The sequence below is a fragment of the Accipiter gentilis genome, chromosome 3, assembly GCF_929443795.1.
Source record: "Accipiter gentilis chromosome 3, bAccGen1.1, whole genome shotgun sequence".
In the NCBI taxonomy this organism is placed as follows: Eukaryota; Metazoa; Chordata; class Aves; order Accipitriformes; family Accipitridae; genus Astur; species Astur gentilis.
Window position 1 is genome coordinate 20,003,319 of NC_064882.1, and position 26,050 is coordinate 20,029,368.

The 26,050-nt window shown below is 38.1% G+C and overlaps 1 protein-coding gene across 1 annotated transcript in view; it reads left to right on the plus strand.

Annotated features, from left to right (window-relative positions):
• The window catches only part of GABRA4 (gamma-aminobutyric acid type A receptor subunit alpha4), a 39,981-nt gene that overhangs the window by 7,718 nt on the left and 6,213 nt on the right, over nucleotides 1–26,050 (plus strand). Inside the window, exons 3-8 of the mRNA XM_049793886.1 lie at nucleotides 2,184–2,251; nucleotides 4,762–4,982; nucleotides 5,085–5,167; nucleotides 6,940–7,083; nucleotides 8,481–8,633; nucleotides 11,998–12,257. Of these exons, the coding sequence (XP_049649843.1) occupies nucleotides 2,184–2,251; nucleotides 4,762–4,982; nucleotides 5,085–5,167; nucleotides 6,940–7,083; nucleotides 8,481–8,633; nucleotides 11,998–12,257 (929 nt within the window). The remainder of the gene's footprint in view (nucleotides 1–2,183; nucleotides 2,252–4,761; nucleotides 4,983–5,084; nucleotides 5,168–6,939; nucleotides 7,084–8,480; nucleotides 8,634–11,997; nucleotides 12,258–26,050) is intronic.

Consider the following 26,050-nt stretch of genomic DNA (forward strand, 5'->3'; position numbering starts at 1 on the left):
GGTTTTTTTTGAGGAATATTCTTATTTAGTTTCTTAGAACTAACAAATAAAGCAGTTCCTGAAAGAGGTCCAGGAACTGAGTGCGATATTCAGTATTCTCTTATTATTGAGTAACAATGACTAATTCCTCCATTTTCTTATTAGAGCTACGTAGGAAAATGCCTTTTTCATTCTATAGAACTTTGATTTCAGAAACATTTCAAGTTCAGGTGAAATAAATATTTAATTTAACTGGGGTTTGTTTAAATATATATACTCCTGTGATTATGGGAGGTCACATACGATTGGATCTCTTCTATTTCTATGCACAAGTAAGATTGGGCTTTTCTCCCCTATTTTCTAATGTCCCAGATGAATGTCTTCACTTTCAGTATCTTGACAGCTCTATTATGAGTTCTTCCGATCTCTTGCAGCTTTTCTGCTCTCCAGCAATAATTATATTCAGAAAATGTCATTGGACTACTTTGTCAGTAAAATGAGTAGTCTAACGACTCATGGATTTCCCTGACCTAATGAACACTTTGTTATTTGTAGAAAGGGGAGCAGTTTCCGTTTGACATGTTAGGAGAACAACCCATTGCAAAACAAACAGCATGGTATGAAAGTGTGTTATCTGGAACTTGGGAGTTTCTTAAAACCTCTTCAAGACAGACATGCCAAACTATCCAACTTTCCAGGGACTGCTGAACTACCAACTGTTGTAGGGTGAATTTTCTTTAGATTTTATCTTGAAAAAATACCCTTCTGTGAAACTGTTAACTGCCAGCAAAGTCAGCTTTTTTGACATTTAGCTGAAAAATTCTTAGCTGTTCTTCTCTCCATAACTTGCAAACTGTTTAGTGAAATAATTTTACATGGTTTTATTTTACTTTTTGTTCACAGTTTGACACTTGTTATAGGTGCAAGAAGTATAGGTTCCCTGTTTTCCAGTTGCTTACTTATTTTTCTTCTTTTAACATTTGATTCAAAGTAACATCTGTGAACAGTCTTTTTTTTTTAATATTTTTTTTTTCTTTCCAAGAGGGACATATTCTTCTGCTGCTAACAGCCTTAAGTCTTTCCTCCTTTCATTTTTAGATTGCAAATACTATGATAAAGCCTGAATTAACAGACACGAGCCACTTATCACCTTTAGAAATTTGAGTTGTAGGGGTTTAGAAACTGTGGTTGTGGATTTGTAGTTCATACTTTTTTTTTTTTTTAACATATACTGTTTGGTAAGACCATTAGTAGATTTGATTTTTTTTTTTTTTTTTTTTTTCAGTTTATGATGTGGGTTAATTGCCTGAACTAAACTGTTAGCTAATGCTTTGATCACAGAATCATCATAATAGTTGGTAATGATTAGCAGCTTTCTAGCCTTTTACATTGGGAACAGACCTAAATCCCAGTGAAATTAGTTAGTGCATGTGTTCTTTAGTTTAAGGGGAACAGTAGAGTGTACTGCAAAGTGACTGCCCATTTGAAATATCAAGTGTTTTGTCCTGTAGTAAAGAATATGATACGTTAAAATGAAACTGCTTTCTCTGATAGTTGCTATGCCGTACCCAGCTGCGAGAGTTCAAGACCTCTGCTCAGTGCACTGTTTTTAACAGTGCCTGAAGTACCACTAGTTCTTTCAAGACAGGCTTTGTAGTAGCATGTGGATCTAGGTTCAGACCTTCAAAAATGCTTAGCTATCCAACTTTTATTTTGACTGTTAGTATTAAAGCGCTTAAGTACATCTCAGGGTATGGATGCAGTTCTTGATCCTGTAGTACAAAATTGCCCAGTGCATGGCATGCTAATATGTGACGTCCAGTTATTACCAGTAGGACCGAATGGTAGTAATAAATGCCTTGGGGAATGTGGATTTCCTGAATTCAGTGCTTGTTGTTAATTAGTGTGGTGTTTTCAGTGAGCCTTTTAAGTTTTTGGCATTTGTTTTCTTACCCGTTGAGTCAACATGGGTTTTCTGAATGGGGATTTGCATGGAAATGCTGCTTTTGATTTACTAATGTGGTAAAGGTAATTGAGCAGTGCTTGTTATTAGAGACTTATCTCAAATGACCTGTGTTTACATTTTGCTCTTGCTCATCCACAGAACCCTCAAAGCGGTAACTGTTCACACGCCAGGATCTTTTATGGGAATTGTTGACCTGCAAAATTCAAATTATCTTGCTCACTTCCTTTTCATACATTAGGTCCTGTTACTGAAGTCAAAACAGATATATATGTCACCAGTTTTGGACCTGTTTCTGATGTAGAAATGGTATGTATTTCTGGGATTAAAATGCCATTTCCTGGTTCTGAGAAACCATTAACTGAAGTAAGGAGTGGATGCTTCATCTGTACTGTTCTGTCAATCATGCAAAGTAGGAAAGATTAGTAACAGCTTAATTTACAGGTTATAATTAGATACATCAGGCCTGATTCTGGTCACACTTTCACTGGGTTTTGGCTGGCTTAAGGAATTCACTTCATCGGATTTAAGACAGACTTTCATGGTATAGAGGCAGAATCAGGCCTTGTGGGGGGTGCCTAAGTCAGCTTACTGTGAGGAAGACATGTAATATCTTTGAAATTGCTTTTCCTTTCTGAAACCTGTGCTTTTCTCAGGTGAATAATAATGACATCATTTCACAAATACTTGTTGACATTTTCATTTCAGATGAATGCCCTTTGCTGATCTTTGTGCCCCTTTTAGCATCACATTTCAGTGACTGTTTGACTGATAACTTTTCATAAGTGTCTGCAGAAATTGAACGTCAAAGTGACATGCATGAAATAGTCACAGAAGAGATACGTTACAGTTGCATGTACTGTTATTTGTGCCTGAATGGCATCTGCATTCATTTGAGGTCAAATCCGGCAAAACTCTCATCAACTTCTATAATCCAGTGGTATACACGTAAATCAACAACAGTTTCTCTTTTTATAAAATATCTAAGAAAAGCTATGGAAGTAACACAGGCATATGTGCTGCACTGAACTTCTTTAAGAGAAAGGCCGTTTCAGGGCAGTGACTTTCTTCCCATACAGTGTCATTGTGCACTTTGTGGTGCACCTGATTTGGTTCTATCATGTGATAGCAAGATACTTTTTCAAGGGCTACATTTGTGACAGCAGTCTCATGTTGAAATGCATCTTACCCCTTCAATGGTTGTCATGTACAGTATGATGCTGTTCAGTGTGACAAGGGGTACAAGAATCTGGTCCCAAGGAAATCTAGTAATGTGTGCCTCAAATCTAAAAAGAGGGCTGCAGGGCATCTCTCAGGTTTCACTGAAGCATTTGACATGGTGCCACATGGGAAATTATTAGTTATATTGCAGCAGGCAGGAGTGAGAACACGGACTGAAGGTAGGTAAGGAGCTGGCAAAAGGAGAGTTTACATTAGGTTTTTCCCCTTTCATCATTAGTGATTAGTTAGGAGGCTATTCGGGGATCTAGGAATTGTTTTTGGAATAATTTTTAGTTAATGTATCCATTAGTGGCCCAATGTAATCTGAATGTGGCTGCACACATAAAACTCGCTGAAACAGCAAAGTGTGATACAGTCTCAGTACAGGGGATGATCGGAATGTCTTTTTAGAGCTGGGTTACTTTGATACCCAGTGTAATGAAAATGGTTGAAATCTTGTATTACAAAATCTGCCGTGTAGAAGCTAGTAGCAGAAACTGCCACTTAAAAGCTATGAAGTTACCAGCAGGAAATGACACTGGAAAAGAGACTTTTCATAAATTAACTATAAACCACAGTGGAGCATGCAGCCGTGGAGAAGATGACAGATATAATTCTAAGATGCATTACACTAGTAGACATGCCTCCTTGCCAGTGTGAATAGATACGGCCATACAAGTAGTTTCAATGGTAACATTATGCAGAAGAGTTTGAAATACAATGAGAAAACATTGTTTGGCTTAACAACAAAATCACAGCTGTCAGAGTGGTTCCAAAGAATGTTTATCAATATGGTGATAGGTGCTCATTTATATATATATATATATATGAGTATATATATAAAAGCACTTAAAGCTTTCTATGACCATTTTCAATTCCACATGATGCTTCTTTTGTGAAATGCTTTAGCTTCCTGAGATCAGAAATGCATTCCTTCATCCATTCATTCACATATGATTTCTCATGATGTTCCTGTGTCTGCAGTTCTGCCGTTGTTGTTTGCATGTTTTCTTTGAAGCATCTGAATGGCTTTTCTGAGGAAGTTAATGGGATGGTTACATAGTTTAAGAACAAATATGCATATATGCAAGTCTATATGTAATTCATTATCCATGTTTTGTGGGCATGGCAAAGAAAATATTTAGCTTTTCTCAGTTAAAAGCTTACTTTCCATGAGTTGAAATTAAATTTTCTTTCCTAAATTTATAGTGGAAGTAATTGTTTGTCCTGGTATTTTTAATTTAGCCAGCAGCAGAAAATCCATGGATATCTTTTCTGTAAAAATCTCTTCACACTTACTGTCAGAGATCATTTTGTTTCCAGTTATATGCTTGACTACAAATTCAGTTGCCTGCTTCCTGCAACCTAATTAGATTAATTATTCCATAATGATTAAATATGTGTAGCAATTTATTGATATGACTAATGTGGGAAATTAAGCTATTAAGAAGTACACAACACTTTAATTGGTGGAAATACATTTGTGTAGTGGACTTAGCGTTTTCTTTACTACTGATTTCTTTGTTCCTGAGGGATTTCTTATTTTACAGGAAACACACATGCAAATGTGATTTTTGTTTTTCTGCAATTTAATACAGGAATATACAATGGATGTCTTCTTCCGTCAGACATGGGTAGACAAAAGATTAAAATATGATGGCCCTATTGAAATTTTAAGACTTAACAACTTGATGGTTTCGAAGGTGTGGACTCCTGACACTTTCTTCAGGAATGGGAAAAAGTCTGTTGCACATAATATGACAGCCCCAAATAAGCTCTTCAGAATAATGAGAAATGGCACCATCCTGTACACAATGAGGTATCTAACGTGTTTGTTTGGCTTCTTATAATTACTGTATGCAAAAGTTATACTGCCTAGACAAAATGGCAACCAGAGACTATTTAATTTGTTCCATTATAGGCTTACAATAAGTGCAGAGTGTCCCATGAGATTAGTGGATTTTCCCATGGATGGTCATGCTTGTCCTCTCAAATTTGGGAGTTGTAAGTTGCAATTATGAAATTTCTTGTAACTACAGAATTTAAATAGTAGAAGTAGATTTTTAGCAGTTACTAAACTTTCTGAATATTAGTCTTGATACACAATCCTTATGCAGACAAAACTCCTGTTAAGTTCCTTGGGAATTTTATTTAGGGCCTCAAAAATTAAAACCAGGTAGACAATTGAAAAGCAGGCAGTGATTCAGCTATTATGTTAAACCCCACTATTCTGGCTACACAGTTGCTTGAAATACGTAGTTTTTCTTGGTTCTTAGGGAGGAATTGGATACTCAGTGAAGTGAGAGGTTGTCTGTAGAAGACAAAGAGGTTGGGATCCATCTCAGCTTACAACAGCCAGGTAAAAGGCACTTAGGGAAGCAGCTTATTTCTTTCTGTACGCTTAGTGGAGGCACATTGACATCCTAAGATGTGTAGGTTATGCGCAGAGATTTGATCTTTAGTTGTATTTGTCTGTCTCCTGGCCTATAATGGGAGTCTGCATGGCAAGTTTAGACTAGATAAATAATTTTTAGACTGGTGAGGGGAATCTTAGTTCAGATGACTTCCCTTTTCTGCTTTGAAGTCAGACATAGATTTTTGGATAATCTCCAAACTTTGGCTAGAAGGAACATTTTGGGACATACTGCATAACAACTGAGGGAGGTAGTTAGGATTCCCTGATTTGAATCCACAGGAGAGACTTCTGAGACCACCTGAGGATGGTTGGTGCACTCCATTAACTATCTTGTCACTCTTCTAAGCCTCCTTGGTCACTGACTTCTCTGCTTTATACTCCACTGTAGTCAGTGGTTGGACATTAATCTGTTTTCCTTGACCCCAGAGCTCTGAACTTAGAAATGACACTCTGGACACTCCTCAGTCTTTCCTTAGCATAAATTTAGCTTATTCAGTTGGGTAGTCAACCAAAAGAGGGATATTAAAGATGCTGCTCTGATAAGGTTTTTCATCCCTGTTACGGTGAGACTGGAGATCAGATGCTGCCAGATTTGGCTTTGGTATCAGCAATACAATAGGGGAGCTTCAATAGTGGGGGCTTCTCCACTGGCATAATTCTTCAGGAGGAATCACCAGCCAGCAGAAATTGTGCTTGTCGCTGATCTGATCTTTTCCTCAGTGAAACTTGAAATAAGATGTAGCCATTTCCAATGCAAGACTGATTAAATTTAATTTTAACAGGAGTTTGGGCTGTGTAGGGATTGAATGCTAGCCCTAAGTTATATCTTTTGTATTAAATGTAAAACGTTTCTTTGGGTGTGCTTATTTTTGGGCTATTGTGAGTTTTTTACTGACCTCTGGTTTCTGGCAAATATTTTAAACACAAGTTTAAAATATTATAGTTTTTAGTATAATCATTCTTTTTTGTAAAGAAATGTGCACCTAGTCTCCAAAATGTGTCCTCCTTATACATACTCTTTTTTTATATAGTAGTATACTTTAATGATAAAATTTTAGATAGAAATTTCTAAAATAATTTAAAGATAAGCTTTACATGCCCAATAAGGGCTGATCCAGAAAGAACTCATGTTTAGACTTCACATTCAAATGTGAAGGGAATTCGTGTGTGACACTTGACATACGACATTAGCTGCTATTTACTCTCCTGTGAGGGTGGTTTTGGGGGGTAACTTAACATGAAGGCTATCTTCTAAAGTTGTTAGTGCGAGTCTTGCTGCTCGGTTTCAGTAGGTTTGCATTGGGCTCGTAAGTAAGGTGTGAGAAGTTTCCTATTTATGCAAACTGATGCTGTGTTGTAGATGCTTATCCAAAGAGTGAAATGATTTATACCTGGACAAAAGGACCTGAGAAGTCAGTGGAAGTTCCTGAGGAGTCTTCCAGTTTAGTTCAGTATGACCTGCTTGGGCATACGGTATCCACTGAAACCATTAAATCTATTACAGGTAGGAATCTCATCAATAAAAATCAACTTGAGGTAAAACTAACCCTGTAACATTGCCTGAGGCTTTTTTGTTTCCTTCCTGTAAGGTGTTCTACTGAATGTCCTAGGGTATATATGAAGCACTGAAAGCATAAATCTGAATTAGGTTTCTGTCCTTCAGATTTACATTTGCAGATTCATTACAGTAGATTGCGACGGTCTTTCAGAAAGCTAGAATGAGATCATTACTCTGAGGGACAAAATGAGCATTTAATCACTGCTTAAAATGCAGTTTGAAGAGTCAAGAGGATGCCTGGGTGAGGAAGTAATTTCTCAGCACTGTATCCACATTATGTGCAAAAGACTTCCTTTGTCTGGTGATGCAAAAAGCTCGGGATAGAAGTACAGCATACAGAATGGGTTATTAAAGCCATAAAAACCCTCTAGTCAGATAAGGATAGGCACAAATGCATTAGTCACAATAGATACTTCTGCTGATTTGTGTTGTAAGAAATAAGGCAAATGGCAACTACAGGCATCCGAAATGAGTGAAGTATCACTGATGAGCAGTATGGAGATAAACAAGCATATTCCCAAAATATTTTTAAAATTTGGAATCATTTTCTAAGCATCAGCAAGTTTGGGTGTAGCGAGATGGTCAAAATGAAACAGATAAAGCAAATGTATTAGATGTATTGCTCTACGGATATTTTTCTCAAAGATAAAAGTGTTTTGCAATACACTAGAAATTCACTTCTCAGCATACTGATTATTATGAGTTAACAACAGAATTTCCTTACTCTCCCGCAAATGCTCATTCTGTAGTGCTTTATTTAGACAGTTTATTCCGTTTATGGTAAAACTGCCATTTTTTTGTTTGTTTGTTTAATATGAATGATAACATTTTAGAAAAATTTACAGTATTTTTAACTCTTGTCAATGATTTTTGCATTTGTTTCATTATCATAGTGGTGCTGATATATAAACCTAGTAAAAAGCTGAGATGCTTCCATAACATTTAGTGTGCATCATTATTATTATTGTTTTATTTGGCAGGTAGGTACCACAATGTTATGGATACTATAGGTAGCTAGATAGTTTGTGTCTTGGGACTCTTTTTTTCAACAACTGCCAAAAGAATTTTTAAAATCATGCTTATACTTTAAAATGTAATCCAGTATTAGCTGTACATTTATAGTACTTTTGATACCAGCTTCTGAATGGCACTGTAAGGACCTATTACTTCCAGGGTTTTTTGTTTAAAACTTTCATTCATTCTTGTGTCTAAGGAACGTATCTTTCTATACATGTTAAGTGAAATGAATAACATCATCTTAAACAATCCTAGCTGATAGTCTGAACAGTTATTCTGCAACACATTTTATGCACAGTCAGAAAAATATTTTTTTCTTTTTTTAGGCGAATATATCGTTATGACAGTTTACTTCCACCTCAGACGGAAAATGGGTTATTTTATGATTCAGACCTATATCCCCTGCATTATGACTGTGATCCTTTCTCAAGTTTCATTTTGGATAAATAAGGAATCTGTTCCAGCTAGAACCGTATTTGGTAATTATTTCCTTTTTTTGCTTTTTCTCATACTTCCTCTTTTAATGACTTTCACTAGAATAGGCCTTTTTAGTGCATTGGGGTATACTGCCTCCATACTAGTGTAGAAACAAGGGAATGATGTAAATTCAGAGGAATTTTCGCTGTCGATGTATGAAGAATATTGTTATGTGAATCCTTGGAATCTGAAGAGAGACTTGGAATATATAACCTGAAGGGTGGCATGGTTACCTGTGGCAAAAGGGTGTACATCTCTGGGGATTCTACCTGCTTGGGGGAGCAAACTGGGAAGACCTGGCCCTAAGTAATACAGTCAAGTCCTTAGTCTATATCCAGAGCAGTTTTATCTTCCAGTGGACAGTAGTGTAATTACTTGAACTCACACTTTTAAAATATTTTTAAAATAATGTGATTGGGAGTGTGTGAGATGTACAGATGTCTTCTTATGAGATATCTGTGTCATCAGTGGAAGCTTGCTATGAGCTATTACTGTAATTTCATGTTTAGTGCTTTTCTCTCCTTTCTGCCATTGCCGTTATGAAAACGAATTAAAACCCAAAGTGATTGCAAGATATTAAAACTGCCCTCACCCAAATACAGCTTGAATGAAATGCTTCTGTGAACTCTGAAAATAAAAACCAAAAAGGCTTCTATGGACGACAAAGCATAAAGAAATTAAATGGAAATATGATTCCTAACAAAGAAGTAGGATAAAAACATTTTTAAAAGCAGTCTTTATAGAGCAATGTCTTGACTTTATAATGTACTGTAGTCTAAAGCAGGACTAATTAGGAAGAGAATGTTCTACAAAAAGCCTTTCTATAGATAGATAGCTGCTGGCAAGAGTGATAGGAATTAATGTTTCTACGTGACAGCCCATTTGAACATGTGAGTGGAGCCAGAACACTGTTTAATATCACAAATTAGACAAGGTTAATGATTAGTTATAGGAGAAACAAGCGGTAAACCTAAGAAGAACCCCACTAGCTCTCAACTATAGTGTTACATTAGGCAAACTAGTATATCACTTCAGATGTCTTGGCAGTGATGTTGAATAATGGTACTTTTTTGAAGGGACTATTGCCATGAACTGGAAAGGTAGTATCTGTATTTACAGACAAAATGTGATAGTTGAAAATGTACAGAATATAGAGCAATAGATGTAATATGTGTCATTATATCCATATGTGAAACTGAAAACAAATAATAACAAATAATAAAGTTTGGACATCTACTAAGTTACAGATAAGTCTCTTGAATGCCTTTGAAAGCAAATGGCTTAAAGTATGGCTAAAAGTATCTTTTTAGTTTTCTTGCAAATTCCAACAGGAATCCTGTTTTCTAAAGGTTTTCTTAAAAGAAGATAGAAATGTTGCAGGCAAGAGATAGGAATAAAGCCAGAATACCTGCTATGGTACCAGCTTTCTAGAGGAACTGTCAGAAGAGGCTAACCAAAAGATCTTTCCATTGGACACTGCATGATTAGGGAGAACTTGGCAAAGGATGCCAAGGAACAAACAGAGAAAGGATGCACACTGAACAAAGGTACATGAGGTTGTGATTTCTGCAGTCAGACCTTCAGACACCTGAACCTGGTGATTGTGGGAGATTGGTGTTTCTTAGAGGAAAGAAGCAGTAATATTAAAACAGGTTTTTAACATTAATTTTTACGTTAAAATACTCAATATATTTTTATATGGTTATGTGCATTTCTAATCAGAAGCTTGCAAGTATTTAGCTCTGGATAATTACAGTACCTGTGTGTATATAATATTTTTTACCAGAACTTAATTCCCTACCACGTAAATCCCTGTGGCAGGTATCCAAGGGCAGTTGCAGTGGCAACTGCAAGTCTCCCAGAAGAATGATTTAATAGGGGGAAATCTGATAGACTATGGCAGTAGACTATAATACTGTCACGGCCTCCTCCCTCCTCCTTGTGTTTTGGGAATGGTTGGTCATTCAATTCACTTCATCCTATTCTTACATCTATTAAACAAATGTCTTTAGAAAGACAATTCAGAAAAACTATTTGCTTGAAGTGAGCAGAGGTAGAATTAGGAAGGATAGGGCTAAGCAGGGATGGGTTTCTTCCAGGAAAAAAATAACTTTCCATAATTTTTTTTTTTCCTCAGACTTAAACATTTTCAGTGGTGTGTTTTTTCAACACCTTCCCACTGAAGAAGGTTTTGTGAGCTTGCATCTGTGTTTTTATCCTGCTGAGTTTGCTCTGAGATATTGTTTGTGCTTGCATGAACTTGCTATTACTCTTTTTTCTTTTTTTTTCTCCTTCAATAGGAAGGACTAGTTTCATTGTGTCCAGTTCTCTGTATGGCAGTGTCTAGGTGAAGCTTTTTCATATCAGATTGCCCAGGTGGAGTACCACCATTTAGGCAATAGAGCATGTGAGGATCCTGTTGAAAAACATGCTCTTTATTATTTTGAATACTTCTGACCATGAGCATTTCATCTTGAATTAAAACGGGTACAGTGTTCTCTTCATAAGATTAAAGACATGCCCATTTGTAGTCAGTCTTCTTGAGGTTATCATGGTAGGACTTATGCGGTGTTCACGATATACTTGGTATTTTACATTTGTATGATATGGGATATTTTGGATGAAAAAGGCAAAAAAGACCCCATACCTTGGTTTTGTACAGCATGTACTTGCATTTGAAGTATTACCATGAAGTGGTCGTATTTGAGTTCAGTGTTCATGCTTGTACACTTTAATTAAAAAGTTGTTCTTTCAGAAGATGAAATTCTAATTAAATTTCATCGATTGACTAGTAGCAGAAGGGTTTAAAAGGTAAGGTGATGGTTTCTTAATTAACAGAGTTGTTAACATAATATTCTAGTTTTCCTTAGCACCAAAATAATTTGCCATGATTTAACAGCATCTGCATCATGAGTGGTGTCAGAGGAATGGATGCAGACTAATAGGTGGTATTCTGAACCCATTATAGGAAAAATCATGTTTTTGTTGCAGTCTGAGGAGCACTCCCCTATTTAACAACTTAAATTATGTTCAAATGTTTAGAAAGCAACTTGTTGTAGGAAATTCTACTGAACTTTACATGAAAAAAATATGAAATGAAGGCTTCAGTGTTTTCTTCATGTGAACTCTAGATCATCTGCTGAAGTCATGGCTTTCCATGCCTCCTTTAAAAACTGGTTAACTGTTTTGTGTGCATAGCTGCTTATAGATACATGATGGTTGCCATAACTTAAATCTAATGTACTATTCACAAGTAGCAGAGAAGGACTCTTAAGTAATTTTAAATTCTTTGTTTGAAGCTGCTTGCCTCTATTCTCACTTTGTTTTACTCTGATTCAGCAGTGCTTTTGCTTTATTTCTTTGAAGGAATAACAACAGTGTTGACAATGACGACATTGAGCATCAGTGCAAGACATTCACTGCCAAAAGTATCCTATGCTACTGCCATGGACTGGTTCATAGCGGTCTGCTTTGCCTTTGTGTTCTCTGCTCTTATCGAGTTTGCTGCTGTCAACTATTTTACTAATATTCAAATGGAAAAAGCCAAAAGGAAGACAGTAAAATCACTTCTTGAATTTCCAGTTGCTCCAGTACAAAGAGAAAGAAGTACAGAAGAGACAGTCATGGTACGTTTTCAGCTTATACAAACATTTTCTGTCTTTTTGGTGGTGTTTCTTGGTAAAAACAGGCCTTTAACTTCCTCCCAGGTTCCCTCTGAGCTAATGATGCAGTATAAGTCAGCCTAATGGAAGGCTAATGCTACACTATATTCAGTGATAAAACCCTGTAAAATATGATTTAATTCTTACATTATTGGATTAACTCGGGGGAGAGGAGGAGGTTGCGTCCATCCATACCTGCAGTCTCTTCTATATTTAGCTGTGTGTTGTTGGAGGTCAGATAGGATGGGTACCTTTAGGAAACTTTTTTCCCTTTGTGCATTGATTCTGGCTGGACTGATTATACAGACCAACATACTACAGATTATAAGGGCAGCATGTTATCTTGTGTGGCTAATGTCTTTAATGTGGCTACTGTCTTTTGGGAGGGTAATCCCAAGCGCAAATACAGCCTGGGCAATGAGTGGATTGAGAGCATCCCTGCAGAGAAGGACTTGGGGGTGTTAGTGGATGAAAAACTGCGTATGACCCAGCAATGTGCACTTACAGCCCAGAAAGCCAATTGCTTTCTGTGCTGCATCAAAAGAAGTGTGACCAGCAGGTCAAGGGAGGTGATTCTCCCCCTCTACTCTGCTCTGGTGAGACCCCACCTGCAGTACTGTGTCCAGCTCTGGGGCCCCCAACATAAGAAGGACATGGGCCTGTTGGAGTGGGTCCAGAGGAGGGCCCTGAAGATGATCAGGGGGCTGGAGCACCTCTCCTATGAGAAGAGGCTGAGAGAATTGGCGTTGTTCAGCCTGGAGAAGAGAAGGCTCTGGAGAAACCTTATTGCAGCTTTTCAGTACCTAAAGGGGGCCTACAGTAAAGATAAGGAGGGACTTTTTACAAGGGCATGTGATGATAGGATGAGGAGTAATAGTTTTAAACTGTAAGAGGGTAGATTTAGATTAGATGTTAGGAAAAAAATTCTTTACTGTGAGGGTGGTGAGGCACTGGCACAGGTTGCCCAGAGAATTTGTGGATGCCCCATCCCTGGAAGTTCAAGGCCAGGTTGGCTGCGGCTTTGAGCAACCTGGTCTAGTGGAAGGCGTCCCTGCCCATGGCAGGGGTGATAGAACTAGATGAGCTTTAAGGTCCTCTCCAACCCAAACCATTCTATGAATTAAAATAAGCTAAAGCATTGCAGTTGCACCTTGGAGCACTTCCCTAGCCATCACAGTTCTCCTTTCATTGCATGTATTGCCTATTTAGAGTTTTCTTTCTTAATCAGTTACAATTTTGTTGTTTGGGGTTTTTTTTGATGAATGTTGGATGAATCTTTTGTGTCCACCATAGATTTAATTTTTGTGCAATTTGCGTATCTTTGCACAGGAGCTCACCTCAACTCCTGAAAAGGTTTTGGGGTTCTGTTTAACAAAATGCTTTCCAGCTTTTATAGTGCTTTGGATTAAATGTGACTTGTGTGGTAGCTATCTTAGCATGCAGACCAGTTAATAAATGCTCGATCTCATTTCTAGTTGAGCTCACCGGTAATTCTCCTTTCTTCCCTTTTTCCATTCCCATATGCTTACTCTCTGCTGCATTCTATCTCCTTCTATTCATGAGACGCCTAGCCAACAAAGTCATTACGGCATTTGCACCAGCCACGCGGTAGGCTAGTAATTCCCAGCCATGGCTGACTTTTGGCAGCACCACTCAAGAAGTAAGATGCTGACAGTGGCATTGTAATTTACTCTTCCTGTCAGGCTGACTTTGTAATTTCCTTTGGCTGAGCCATGATTCAAGAACTGCTGTTTTAGACTAACTCTTGGTAATTTTGTCTTCTGTCTCTTTTCACATCTCATTTGTCTCCTTCCCTATTCATCTGCTCGTTTTTGCCTTCCCACCCCTTCCATTTGCTATTGCTGCTCAGCTGCTGTCCACCCACTTCCATTTTTCTTCCTCTTCTTTGCTCTCCTACTGTAGATCATTACCGTTTTCAATCTTCTGGCTGTGTTGTTCTGTTAGCTTCCATTTCTGCTTAAAAGGATAGATGTGTTCCTGAAGAGTTTGTTACTTGTCACTCCGTTGGCTGCTAGTAAGAGGCGGGAACAAGAAAAAGTATGTTTATAGTAGTGTGTAGTTCGCCTTGTACATAGAAGTATTAGTGCTGTTAGTTTATGCTAAGCTTCTTGATTGTACAGCATGCAGTTTGGTATAATATCTCGGGCACTCCTGAGGAGTGTTAGTAAGTACTGCTTTTGGTGATAGGTTTTACTTGGATCCATAGGAAAATAAATTACATAAGAACAATTTCATCCTAGGTTTGTCTGTAAGGTTTGATTCAAACGAGAGGAAAAATAGTAGTTTTCTCAGGTAGCAATGATGGAGCCTTAACAAAACTGTGTTGATTCATGGTCAGAATTGGTGTAAGTCAGTCTTGTATCATGCTTAGCCATTTACACACATGTTTTGGAGAAACTTCTCTTTGTCTCTTTCTCTCTGTTTTTGGTTGTGGGGTTTTTTTTGTTTGCTTGTTTGTTTGTTTTTCTTAACAACAGCACACGTGCAGCTTCACCCAACTTGAAAGCTAGGTAAAATGAGATGTGAACAGTTCTGTTCCACTGCTTGCTTAATACCTCTGTCATAAATGTGATAGTGTGCTTACAGGTTTGGGGATTTTGAAAGCACTCAAGGGAGCAGTCTACTTTTTTGAAGGGTTACACATTAGTGTTGTGAGTATGTAAAGTGAGTGATAATGTTGTTAGTAACTTGAACTTTTTTTTTTTTTTTTTAAATGGCTTTTTCTCCAATTATGCCTGTGCTGAGACTTGAGTCTTTGCTCTTCCAGGACAGGTGTTCAGGGTGAGCCCTTTATAACAGGTACTGTTATAAAGGTTTAGCTATCATGCAGTCCTTTCCATGACTAGATGACTTCTGTTCTGATCTCCTGCTGTGCAGAACAGAAGCTAATAAGGCTGTTCTGATTCTTTAGAAGCTAATACAGCTTTTAGACTCTGCTTTCCAAGCTGACATGTAATATAGTCCTCTCCTTAAAATTTTTAGTTTTGCTTATAAAAGACTAATCTAGAATTTTCTTATGCCTTATTATGAATCCGATTTTTTTTTTCCTGCATATATACTGTCTAATCAGTGCTGACTTACCAGAGAGAACAGAATCTCAGCTTCCCTGTGAGTTTGTGGTGCACAAAGAATGCAGGACAATAGCCTGACTGTAGCATGTAATCTGTAAGCATTGTTCCTTAACATAGAGACTACATACACACTTCATCTCCATAGCTAAATCATAGGCTTTGATTTCTTAACCAAGTTAGTGTTTGAAAAATGTCTGTACTACGCTGCCACTATTGTGCTAGAAATTGTTAGCCATACAATTGGCAGAGCTCAAGGAAAAGTTTTACTTTAAAGTTGAAACTTTTTTCTAACTGACTTTGCCTAATCTGGTAAACTTGCCAGTCTCCCAAAATTAAAAATTTTCACTTAGCCCAGGGAGGAAGTGCGTGTAAATTGGGAAAGAAGATGCCCAAATACCTAAACTCTGCAGTTCTTTCTGGTGCATAATTCACCATTTGCAACCTGCTTTGGATGTTCTACTAATTGGAGGGGGAGATCCTTCTCTTATGCCTGTTAGCCCTGTACTTTGCCTGCCTTGAAATGGCATACAGGTGGCTGCACTGACTTTTCATAGTTGAGGTCCCATCTATATAGGTCCCCTGAAAAGAAGAAAAATACAGAGCAATTGAGGCTGTTAAGGAACACAAAGTGATATTATACTTTTAAATGAGGGTTTCATTTTATGGGCTGTTGATTCTGTGTTGTTTGCTGGATGGTTACATGCATTTGATTTTTTTAATTATTATTATTTTATATTTTTTTTCTCCAGTAATGTTGTGGGATTGTCCTAGAGGGTTCTAGGAGGGAGCAAGCTGGGCTATGAAACCAGATTCCCTATAGAATATTGGGATTTTACTACCTGATAGTAGTGGAAATTAGGCATATTAATAGTAAAATTTGGTAAAATAAAGATAAATGGCATGTAATTGTAAGTCCTTTTTGACACGTATGTGTTTGACCAATTTCTGACCATAGAATTAAAGTGAGTTTTCTATATTGAATCAGTTCATATATTACTCGTGCTAATTAGAATTCTTGGTGGTGGGTTGTTCTTTTCTTTTCAGTCAAAAACATTTTTGCAGTTGTCTTGGATCAAAGGCAACTCCTATCATTATGATAAAATTATTTGGGATGTGTTCATTCATATTCCATATTTCTTCAGTGCAACCAATACATCTTTACTGTGGCAAATGTGGACTATATGCTTTTCTAAGTTATTCTCTTGTGTAATTATATTTACGTTTTTGGAGCTACACAATGGGTGTGACTGATCAATATATTGATTACAGTAAGCAGTAAATAAGTTTTGGAGGCTAGCTAAGTAATCTGAACTGTGTTCATTCCAACAAAAAAATCCTGGTGTCAAGCTAATTTACTGGGCTGGGGGTGGCAGGAGTGAGCCTGTAGTGCCTGCAGATGCAGCATGTGCCCCTCAATTGCTTGATTTAGTTTTAGCCATGGTATTATTCAACCTCTTTTTACCCTCCCCCCGCTCCCTGCCCCATTTCCACTTTTTCTTCTTGTTGCCTGTAACTTTCTGATACAAACTTAATGGGTTTCCATAAGGAGGATTGCAGTTCTGCAGTAGACACCCCATGAGTAGGACCCAAGCTTGTCTGAGATCTGCCTTGAGTTCACAAGGAACTTGAACAGCCTCGCTCATCCCTTCCGTCAGGAACAGTGAGATAGTACTGGAATCTGTCTAAGCCAGGACAGATGACTTACACCATGGTCTCCTGTGATTTCCTTGTCTTGGGCGCAAGTTAAAATGCTTTCAGGTTAGAAGGAATGAAACTGTCCCTAAATGTTCTGCACTCCGTTCTTTAGTAAAAGCAGAAATGGTGCAAGTCAGTGTGTGATGGAAATGAATGATTTATAGCTTGTTATTGGACTCAGTCTATTTTTATACTTCGGCACTATTTCCTTTTCACTGTATTCCTATGAAGTTTATTTTTAAAGACCTACCCAGTTTTGGAGATGAAGAATGCTACTGAAAAATAGTCTTCAAAAAATAGGCTCCTAAACACTGTTAACACGAGCTTCAACCTCAGCTGTTTGTTAAAAGAGCGTGAAACTTGAAAAAAACCAGGTCAGACTCAAATGAACCTTTTGAATGGAATAATTTCTTCATATTTGGTCACAAGTAGATCGTAACTCTTAAACTTTCTTCCTCTTTTCTGAAGACAGTTAAAGTGTCACGTTGTGTTGAGTAAGCCCCGTAACGTCTAATGGAGGAACTCAAGGGTCAAGCTCTTCGCTGCCATGTAGGTGTACACTCCTGTCCTTAACCGGAGCATCCATGCTGGGGTGTTATGTGACTGGCATGTACCTGACAACAAGTTTACAAGAAACATTGTCATGTGGGCAACCTGCATATGTGCTTTCATGCGATTAAGATGTATTTTCTGTCATACGAAGTACTTGCCTTTTAGTCATGTGATGGACACAGCTCAAGTTACATGATGCGGGATGGGAAGAAAGTGGGGATCCTTTGGCAGCTTTTGGTGAAGAGATGTCTAGAGCAATTTGTCTAGAGCTCGTGCCCAGCTCTGTGCCCCATCTCATGACTTCCAGAGCAAGGATTGGGCCAGATAAATTGTTCTGATGGGCTGGGTACAATCCAGAGGCCATAGGCTGGATGCTTCTTTTTTTTTAGTGTGTGTGTGCCCGTGTGCCCTTTTTCGGTTCTTAATCCCTGAAGTTGATTGATGCTGAAAGAGCAGCAGATATGCTGTTCTGTCTAAGGCTTAGACTGTAAGAGAAAGTGGAAGTTTTAGCCTTTGAACCAAGACTTCTTTTTGAATATGTAGATTTATTCTGTAATGAAGAGAGGTGCATAAAACGTACCAGATCTAGAGTAGTACCACTTAATTTCTTCGCCTCTTCCTTGGACTACTAGAATAATAGCTTCCCCTGTCCCAGCAAATAGAGAAATGGAGCTAAACCCACTCCCCTCGTGTGGAGGGAGGTATCTGAAGAGCAGCTAGATCTTAATGGCAGTACTTGGACCACAGAGTGGTCGTCTGTTTACTGAACCCCGTACGCGGATGCATAGCCTACCTTCTGTGCGTGACTTTGAATAGTCCTGCAGTTGGAACAGCATTTCAGTTTTTAAATATAATAATCATTTTTTGCTGCTTCACTACTTCTGCACTGCCTAGGGTGTTATGGTTCAGGGTTTTTTTAGGGCAGTGGCATTTAAAACTCAGATCCTAATGAAGGACTTCAGGCTCAAGAAATGTGTAGAGTGCATGCAAATATAAGGACAGGACCATAAAAAGGGAGGCTGCTGTGCCACGTGAATCATTTCTTTGACATGTCAACAATTTTCTGTCCCTCTAGTTTCAGTAGTCAACATTTTTGCTGTTGATGATTTACAGTCATAATATGCTAGCATCATGTTTAAGTAGGATGAGAATGGATGCAGGTCATAAGCAACTGGCACATTTCGTAGTGAACGCTATTTGAACGATGGGAGAGAATGACTACCTGGGGTAAGGCTGCAGTGACTTAGTGGGAGCTTTGAATGTTTGGATACCTGAAGATAGAATAGATCCAAAATGTTTCTTAAAATATTTTATTAGTTGTGATGCTCAGGTACAATGTTTTGTGGGTCGTCCCCCCCCCCCCTTTTTTTAAAAAAAAAATTTCAATTGCTTCTTTAGTTTTGTTTGGTTTTTCTGGTTTTTCTTTTGTTTTCTTTGTTTTTTACTTGGTTCACTAGACTTTGATAGTCCTACCCAGCAATTTGCACTACTTGGAATGTATAAAGCTAAATACGTGCTCAAACGATACGATTGGGACATAAATGCGGGGTGTACAATTTAAAATGGTTTTCTTAATATTTCACATAGTATGTCTTTCTAAATATCACAAATTAAAGTGCTGTATTAAAAAATTTGGTCTCTTTCCAAGAACCTGATATTGCTCTACCTTTAACATGGTTGAGCTGTGGAATAAATTTACACTGGAAGTAGAAACATCTGTCTACTGCAAAGAGAGCAGAGTAATTACTGGAAGTATGCAACATAGTATTAGGTTTGCAGCTAGATTCTGACCCAACTTAACTGTGACGTCAACTCCATTGAATTCCAGAATTCAGTTATAATGAAGGTAAAAATGGCTGGGTGTTGATAAAATGAAGAAGTGTGTTGGACTTCCAAGTTGGGGAATGAGGGTTTTTTTCTTATTGATAGTGGAAATGTCTTTGGGGTTATTTTGCTCATTTGTGTGGGTTTTTGGTAGTTGTCGTTGTTGGTTTGGGTTTTTTGTTTGTTTGTTTGTTTTTTAATAGGCACAAAAAAAGCAGGAATTTGATTTCAACATCTGATTTATAACTACACAAAAAAAATCCTGCTGGAGTGCTATCTCCTCCAACCCTTACTAGGAAATGTGGTAATTGCTCACTCTTCAATTTTCTGTAAGTGTTACAATGAACTACCACAATAGTAAGCAAGAGAATATGAGGGATATGGTTGGCTGTTATTTATCTGATGCTCAAATACCTGACAGTGTTTACTGTAGTTACTGGAAGACTTAATTTAAATAGTATTAGGATAAGGCTTTTATTTTGGAAGCCAAAGGATAGCTCAGTAATGTCAATCTTTCAAGTGGTTATTGTAGAAAATACTAAACCCCATTGTTTTTAATTCTAAAAATACACTTAAATGCCTTTCTCTGTCATTGTGCTGATTGACTGAAAAAAATCCCCTACCATGCTCCAAAAAAACATATTCCTTATGGTTTCATCATTAGAATAAACAACACATGTTTCTGTTTAATAATAAAAGAGCTTTTCATGCTAGTATCAGTTGCAGGCATCAACATAGGTCTTATATTGATCTAATTGCAGTTTCCTTCCTTTTTTCTTTTTTTCTTTTTTTTTTTTTTTTCCATTTTTTGTAGAGGCAAACATTAAGTACTCAAAAAAAATATGTGGTAGCATTTCAGAAACACCAAGTCAGAACAAACCTGTATGGTGACAGGGGTAAAATTTTCCGATTGTTCAGCATCCCTTATAATGCTGTCAGGGAGTTTATAGTTTTCCCTATGATGATTAGTATGAAATGATGCCTTTGAACATGAGGCTCTTAATATTTTCTGCTTAAACCTTTTTCTGTATTTATATTTAAATTTCAGTTTTGTTTCCCCTCCACAAGGAGTTTTCAGTACTGGTGAGCCCAATGACACCAAATTGCAATTGAGTTTCACAGCTGTGTGAGATTTCTAGCTGACTTCATTTTTACACTGGGTAAATTGGAGTCAGAAGAAATAAACTTTGAGAGGCTTGGGAAAATCTATGAGGCAATGAGTGTTTAAGGCATTTTCAGCAAACTACTGAAGCAAATTTAACCGCAGCTTTAAGGTCACGGAAAAGTGAAAGATACAGAAAATAATGAAGGTCACTGGTCCCTAATCAGCTGTTCTTCTTCCTTTCATAGATGTTATACAGAGCACCTCCGCAGTTGGTTAACACATGACCTATCCTAACAGATTTATCTCCCCCTGCACCCTCCCCCCCGTAGTTATGTTTTCAGTTCTTTCATTTTTGTCATGCTACAAATAAAACCTTTAAGAATTGTGCACACCAGTGCTTAAGAACCATAGAAATGCATACTTAACATGTATGTATGCAAGTATATGCATCTTAAGCATCATACGGATGAAAGGGTTTATTTGGCATAAATTTGGCATCCATTTTTTGTAAAAAGGTTCTTCTAATTTACGTCTCTTTAATAACCTTGAATTCACTTTTCTTCCACATTGTGCACTTTTAGGCCTGTCTAATGGTGGAACTTATATAAGATGGAGTGCTCTTCTTACCTCTCTTCCCATCACATGATTCAGATTGCAAAATGAGCAGTACAGATGGTGGACTGGCTCTTATAGTTTATCTCCCCTCACTTTTCCCCTTCCAAATAATCTGCATTGCTTATTGCACTGCTAAAGCTATGGACTAGAATTCATTGTATTTTGTGGCATATTGGTCACATTCCAGGGCTCTGTAAGGCAACCCAAAATCTCTAGTACTATTCCAGTAAAATTTTGATTGACTGGCTCTACAGCATAATAGTAAAACATGGTAGATTTCTCCTCCAAGTTGTGCATTTGCTAGCAGCATGGCAATATGGTGACTCAGTGGGATTTGGGACAAGCAGCATTATTTACACTGATGACAACATGCTACTTCCCTGGTAAATGTCAAATGGTGTGAATTTGGCAGGGTATCTAATGTCCTCCCAGAAGAACAGACTGTTTTCTTAGGAAGGAATGGTAAGGACAAAAAACACTGTGGTAGAGTTTAATAGGAAAATATTACTCAATTACCATACAAACAATTTTCATGTTGCAGCTAAACAATAGGTAATGCCAGACTTTTGGTTGCTTTAAGCCTTCCAATTTTTGCATGAGTTTGTTTGAATTCATTGAGATCTCCCAATCTGGGAAACCTATGCTTTCATATAGCATGTCACTGACCTTCCTATATATTAATTCACCTGCGTGTTGTTGAAGGTTTAACAGTGCTGTCATGGAAGGCTCTTATCTTAGTCTTGCAAAATTAACAGCGAGGCATAGAGATGTTTATTTACTGTTCACTTCTGATTTCATTATAGTAAAACATCTTTTTATATGCTTGATTATTCTAATAAACAATTAAAATTCTTCTGTGCAATTTTAAAACTGCTTTGATTGTGGTAGCCTTTTCAGGTTGGCTTTGGTTTGGTTTGGGGTTTGTTGTTTTTCTTCTGGTTTTGGGTTTTGTTTTGTTTTTTTACTTAGGGAGATTAAGTATCTAAAATGGTGATTAGGCAACTAAAAGGCTTAGTTACTAAATTTCCCTGGGTAGGCATGTACAGAACTGACTTGCAGCTTCCAAAGTGTTTGCCGTGCATCTTAGGTGGAAAAGATACCTACTCTGTTTCATCTGAATGGCCAGCATGCCTATTAGATACGGCCTCCCACAAACCCCACGTGGGAGTCTGAGCAGGCTTGAGTCCTGCCGCTTCTGTCTTGGAGAATTGTGTTAGTAACCAGACTGCTAGGTAGTCCATGGGATGTTAAGTTCCTATTGAAGCTGCTCTTGTTATGTTAAATAATTTATATGGGCCCAGGGAGAAGGAGAGGAATTGATTCTGGACCCAGCTTGTCTGTGCATGCACTGCAATGGGAGGGTGAGATTGAAGTGTGCAGAATGCAATATCCATAACATGGAGTGAGGAGCACTTGTCCTAGAGTATCGAGTAGCTTGGTGGGGAAGCACTTGAGATGTGCAAGGCCTGCGCTGATATCCCCGCTGCAGTCAGGGCAGATTTGAGAAGAGGTCTCCTATCACCAAACCTATGTTCCCGTCCTGGTCACTGGGGTTACTATAGAGGAGGACAGAGTCTTTTTGTGAGTGTCTTTTTACAGTGTGACTTAGCTACGTAGCTTCAGGAAAGAGCTCAGATCTGAAAGCGCTGGGTTGGATGGCTGCTTCTGCGCAGGCATGTAATTTAGGCTGTGATTCTAACCAGGGCGTTTCTCTCCAGCCGCTTGCTGGATGTCAAAGTGTTAGCCCTCTCCTGCAAGGACTGGTACCAGATGGTGGTGTTGTGACTTGTAAATCCTGCTGTGATTTTATCCCTGAGAAAATAGATGCTACTGCTTTAAATATTGTACTGCCTCTGTCCCAGAGAGAGATACCACTTTAGTGATATCCTGCCTCAAAGATCTGCTACAAATCTAGAAAATGTATTGACCTGCAGCAATGAACTCTCTGTTTAAGTAAACAAACGGTGCAAAAGCAGCCCTGGGACCTTGCACAATGGTGCTGTGAAGGTCTGTTGTAGGATGAAGCTGATGCAGGTCTCCTGAAGTGTCTATATATCCAACCCCAGGACTGCTGAGCTATTTTCCAAAGAGTGCTGAGGCGGATTAAAAGAATACCTCTGAATTATATTGCAAATACGTGGTCCTAGTTTTAAAGTGTACCTGTTTATCAGCGGCTGATGATGGCTGTGTTTCCTAGCGCCCAGAGGGCCTATGAAGGGGATTTTTGGCACTGAGTACTACTGATTCTCTGTTAGCTCAGGCAGTAGGAACTGCTTATTTTGGATTCACATCCCAACAGGATGTATCCATCATATAAACTATGAATCAATTTAAAATTGCAGAGACTGATTTAAAGCTGCTGTGTAGAGCACTGACAGGCTATAGGAAGATGCTCTTCAGTTGTATAAGGGAGCTAACTGTACGGTGCTGTACCAACACCAGGATTTCCCACAGCTTGCAGTGCTTACGTTCTTAAATACAGTCCTAAGGATAAAGTTGCCTGATGCCCAGGTAATCACTTTTATCACTGCTGCATTCTCCCCAGGACTTGGCATGTGACTTTTAAATAAAGTTCTTGTTTGTTTTACAGATTCTAGGTTGGCCTTATCATAGGGAATATGCACTGTGGTTGTTACCAGCTCTCTTTGTTCTGTAACAAGATGACTAAGTTTGTCAGTTCAGTATTGGATATTGCTGTGCTGATGATCCTCTTCTCATGAATCTCAGCTCAGCTGCTGCACGCTGCTTCAGTTCATGCTAAATTTGCAATCTTGACTTCATTGAAGTGCAAAATTGGCTTGCTTGTCAAAAACTGGTAATACATACAAAACAATCCAGTACTTTATTTTTTTGGGCTAAAGTCAAGGCTTATGTAGGCTTAGAGAAAGTTTCAGAATTTCCACATTATGTGAGCAGCTGTTTATAGTGTGCAAACCTTGTTAAATATTGAAGAATTTAGATTGACTCATATTTGTGCACCATTCTAGTGTGGTAGTAAACAGCAGTATCCATCAAAGTTGAGCTTAAATGGAAAAGCAAAAGATCTATGAATTGATTTTTGGAAATAGATGTGTTGTAGGGGTTTTTTTGTTCTATACATTCTGTCATAGAAGCTGACCATCAAACTTGCTCCACAAATCTGCCACAGTATTTAAATTGTATAGATTTATCCTGAAGTATGCTAACAGCATCCTTCATTGTATTATTCATGGTCAATTGCATGTGAATCCACTTGTCAAGGGAGTATACAGCATTAATTACTGCATTTTACACATGCCTGCAAGGAGATTGGTTTAGTTATCCTATCTTCATGCCAAATAAAATGGACTTTCTGCTCTGGGACTAGCAAAAGGTCATCTTACATCAGGACTTTTTACATAGGAAGAATTTGTACTGAATGTATCTTTCCCCACTTCAGTTCTTTTAAAGATAAAAACCATGCAAAAATAGCATGTGATGCTTAAAATTAAAGCAAGATCTCTATGCTTCTTAATACAAGAAATATTTCAAAAGCTTTTTGCATACTGCATGCTTACGACAGAATTTGTCTGACAGAATTTGAACCTCCTGTCCTATCCTATGCTCCCCTACCTTCCCAGTAAAATATGCTTATGCATAGGATGGGAAACTTCCAAATCTCTTGTACTGAGGTTTTTTTTTTAATTGTGTAGACTAACGAAAAATTAATTTGGATAGAAAGAAGGAGCAATTATCAATCTCTCCTGAAAAAGCCTGGAGTCCGCATTTCCCTGTGTTTGGTCAATTCCTTTTCTTTGTTAGTGCAGTCACCTATCTACCTCTGCCATGTTGTACCTTTTAGTGTCCCTAAATAAAAGTCTTGGTGATAAACGTTTGAAGTCCCATGGGGGCTGAAACTTAGCTTTCACTCACTGTTGCCAATCTTGGCTGTTAAAAATCAAATAGGAGATCGATGCTGTAGATTCTTGTCATTAATGTATCCTAGCCAACCACAGAGCATTATTCAATGAACACGTCCTACGATTATATCAAAATACATATTCTTAGATTATTGTCAGAACTCTTGAGGACTTTGTCTATGCATGGACAGGAATTGTGCTCTTGAATCATCCAGGATTTTGAAATTCTCATCCATAGTGTTTCTGCCAGTTAAGGTTCAGAGGCTGAATTCTCCTGACAGGATCAACAGCAAGGTTTCCTCTTTGAAGGAGGATACAGCAAAGAGAAGTACTTACAACTTCTGGCTTGGTGGTTGTTGTGAGGTGTGGGCTTGGTTGGACCAAGTCAGAATGACAGGCTATTTCAAAGGAAGAGTGAGGCATCATTTATGTAAGCAGCAAGTTACTGTGTTTATAGAAAAGCAATCTTTATCAAATGTATTAAGGCTGGCATTGCATGCTGTAATATACTCCATTTTATGGTAGCTTCCAGGCTCTCATTTTGCATTCCTGAACAACACCATTTTAAACATCTCCCAGAAACATCACTGAAATGCCTCCAGAAAATCAGATCCTTTCTCAATCTAGAGTGGGAATGTAAAGAATGTGGACTCAGTATTTCCTGTGGAGCCCATCTGGACTAGTGCAGCAGCTCTCTGTTGGCTCAGGGTAACCGAGTAGTTTCCTGACTTGCCCTCAGAAAGGAATCTTTATTCAGATAATCCCTTCATTTTTTGGGTTGCATTTTAATTTGGCTTGCATTTGATTTTCATGTTTTATTTCTTGTTTTCATGCCTGTGGTGGGTTGATCCTGGCTGGACGCCAGGTACCCACCACAGCTCCTCTATCACTCCTCAGCTGGACAGGGGACAGAAAATAGAATGAGAGGCTCATGGATTGAGATAAGGACAGGGAGAGATCACTCACCAATTACCATCACAGCCCAAACAGACTCGA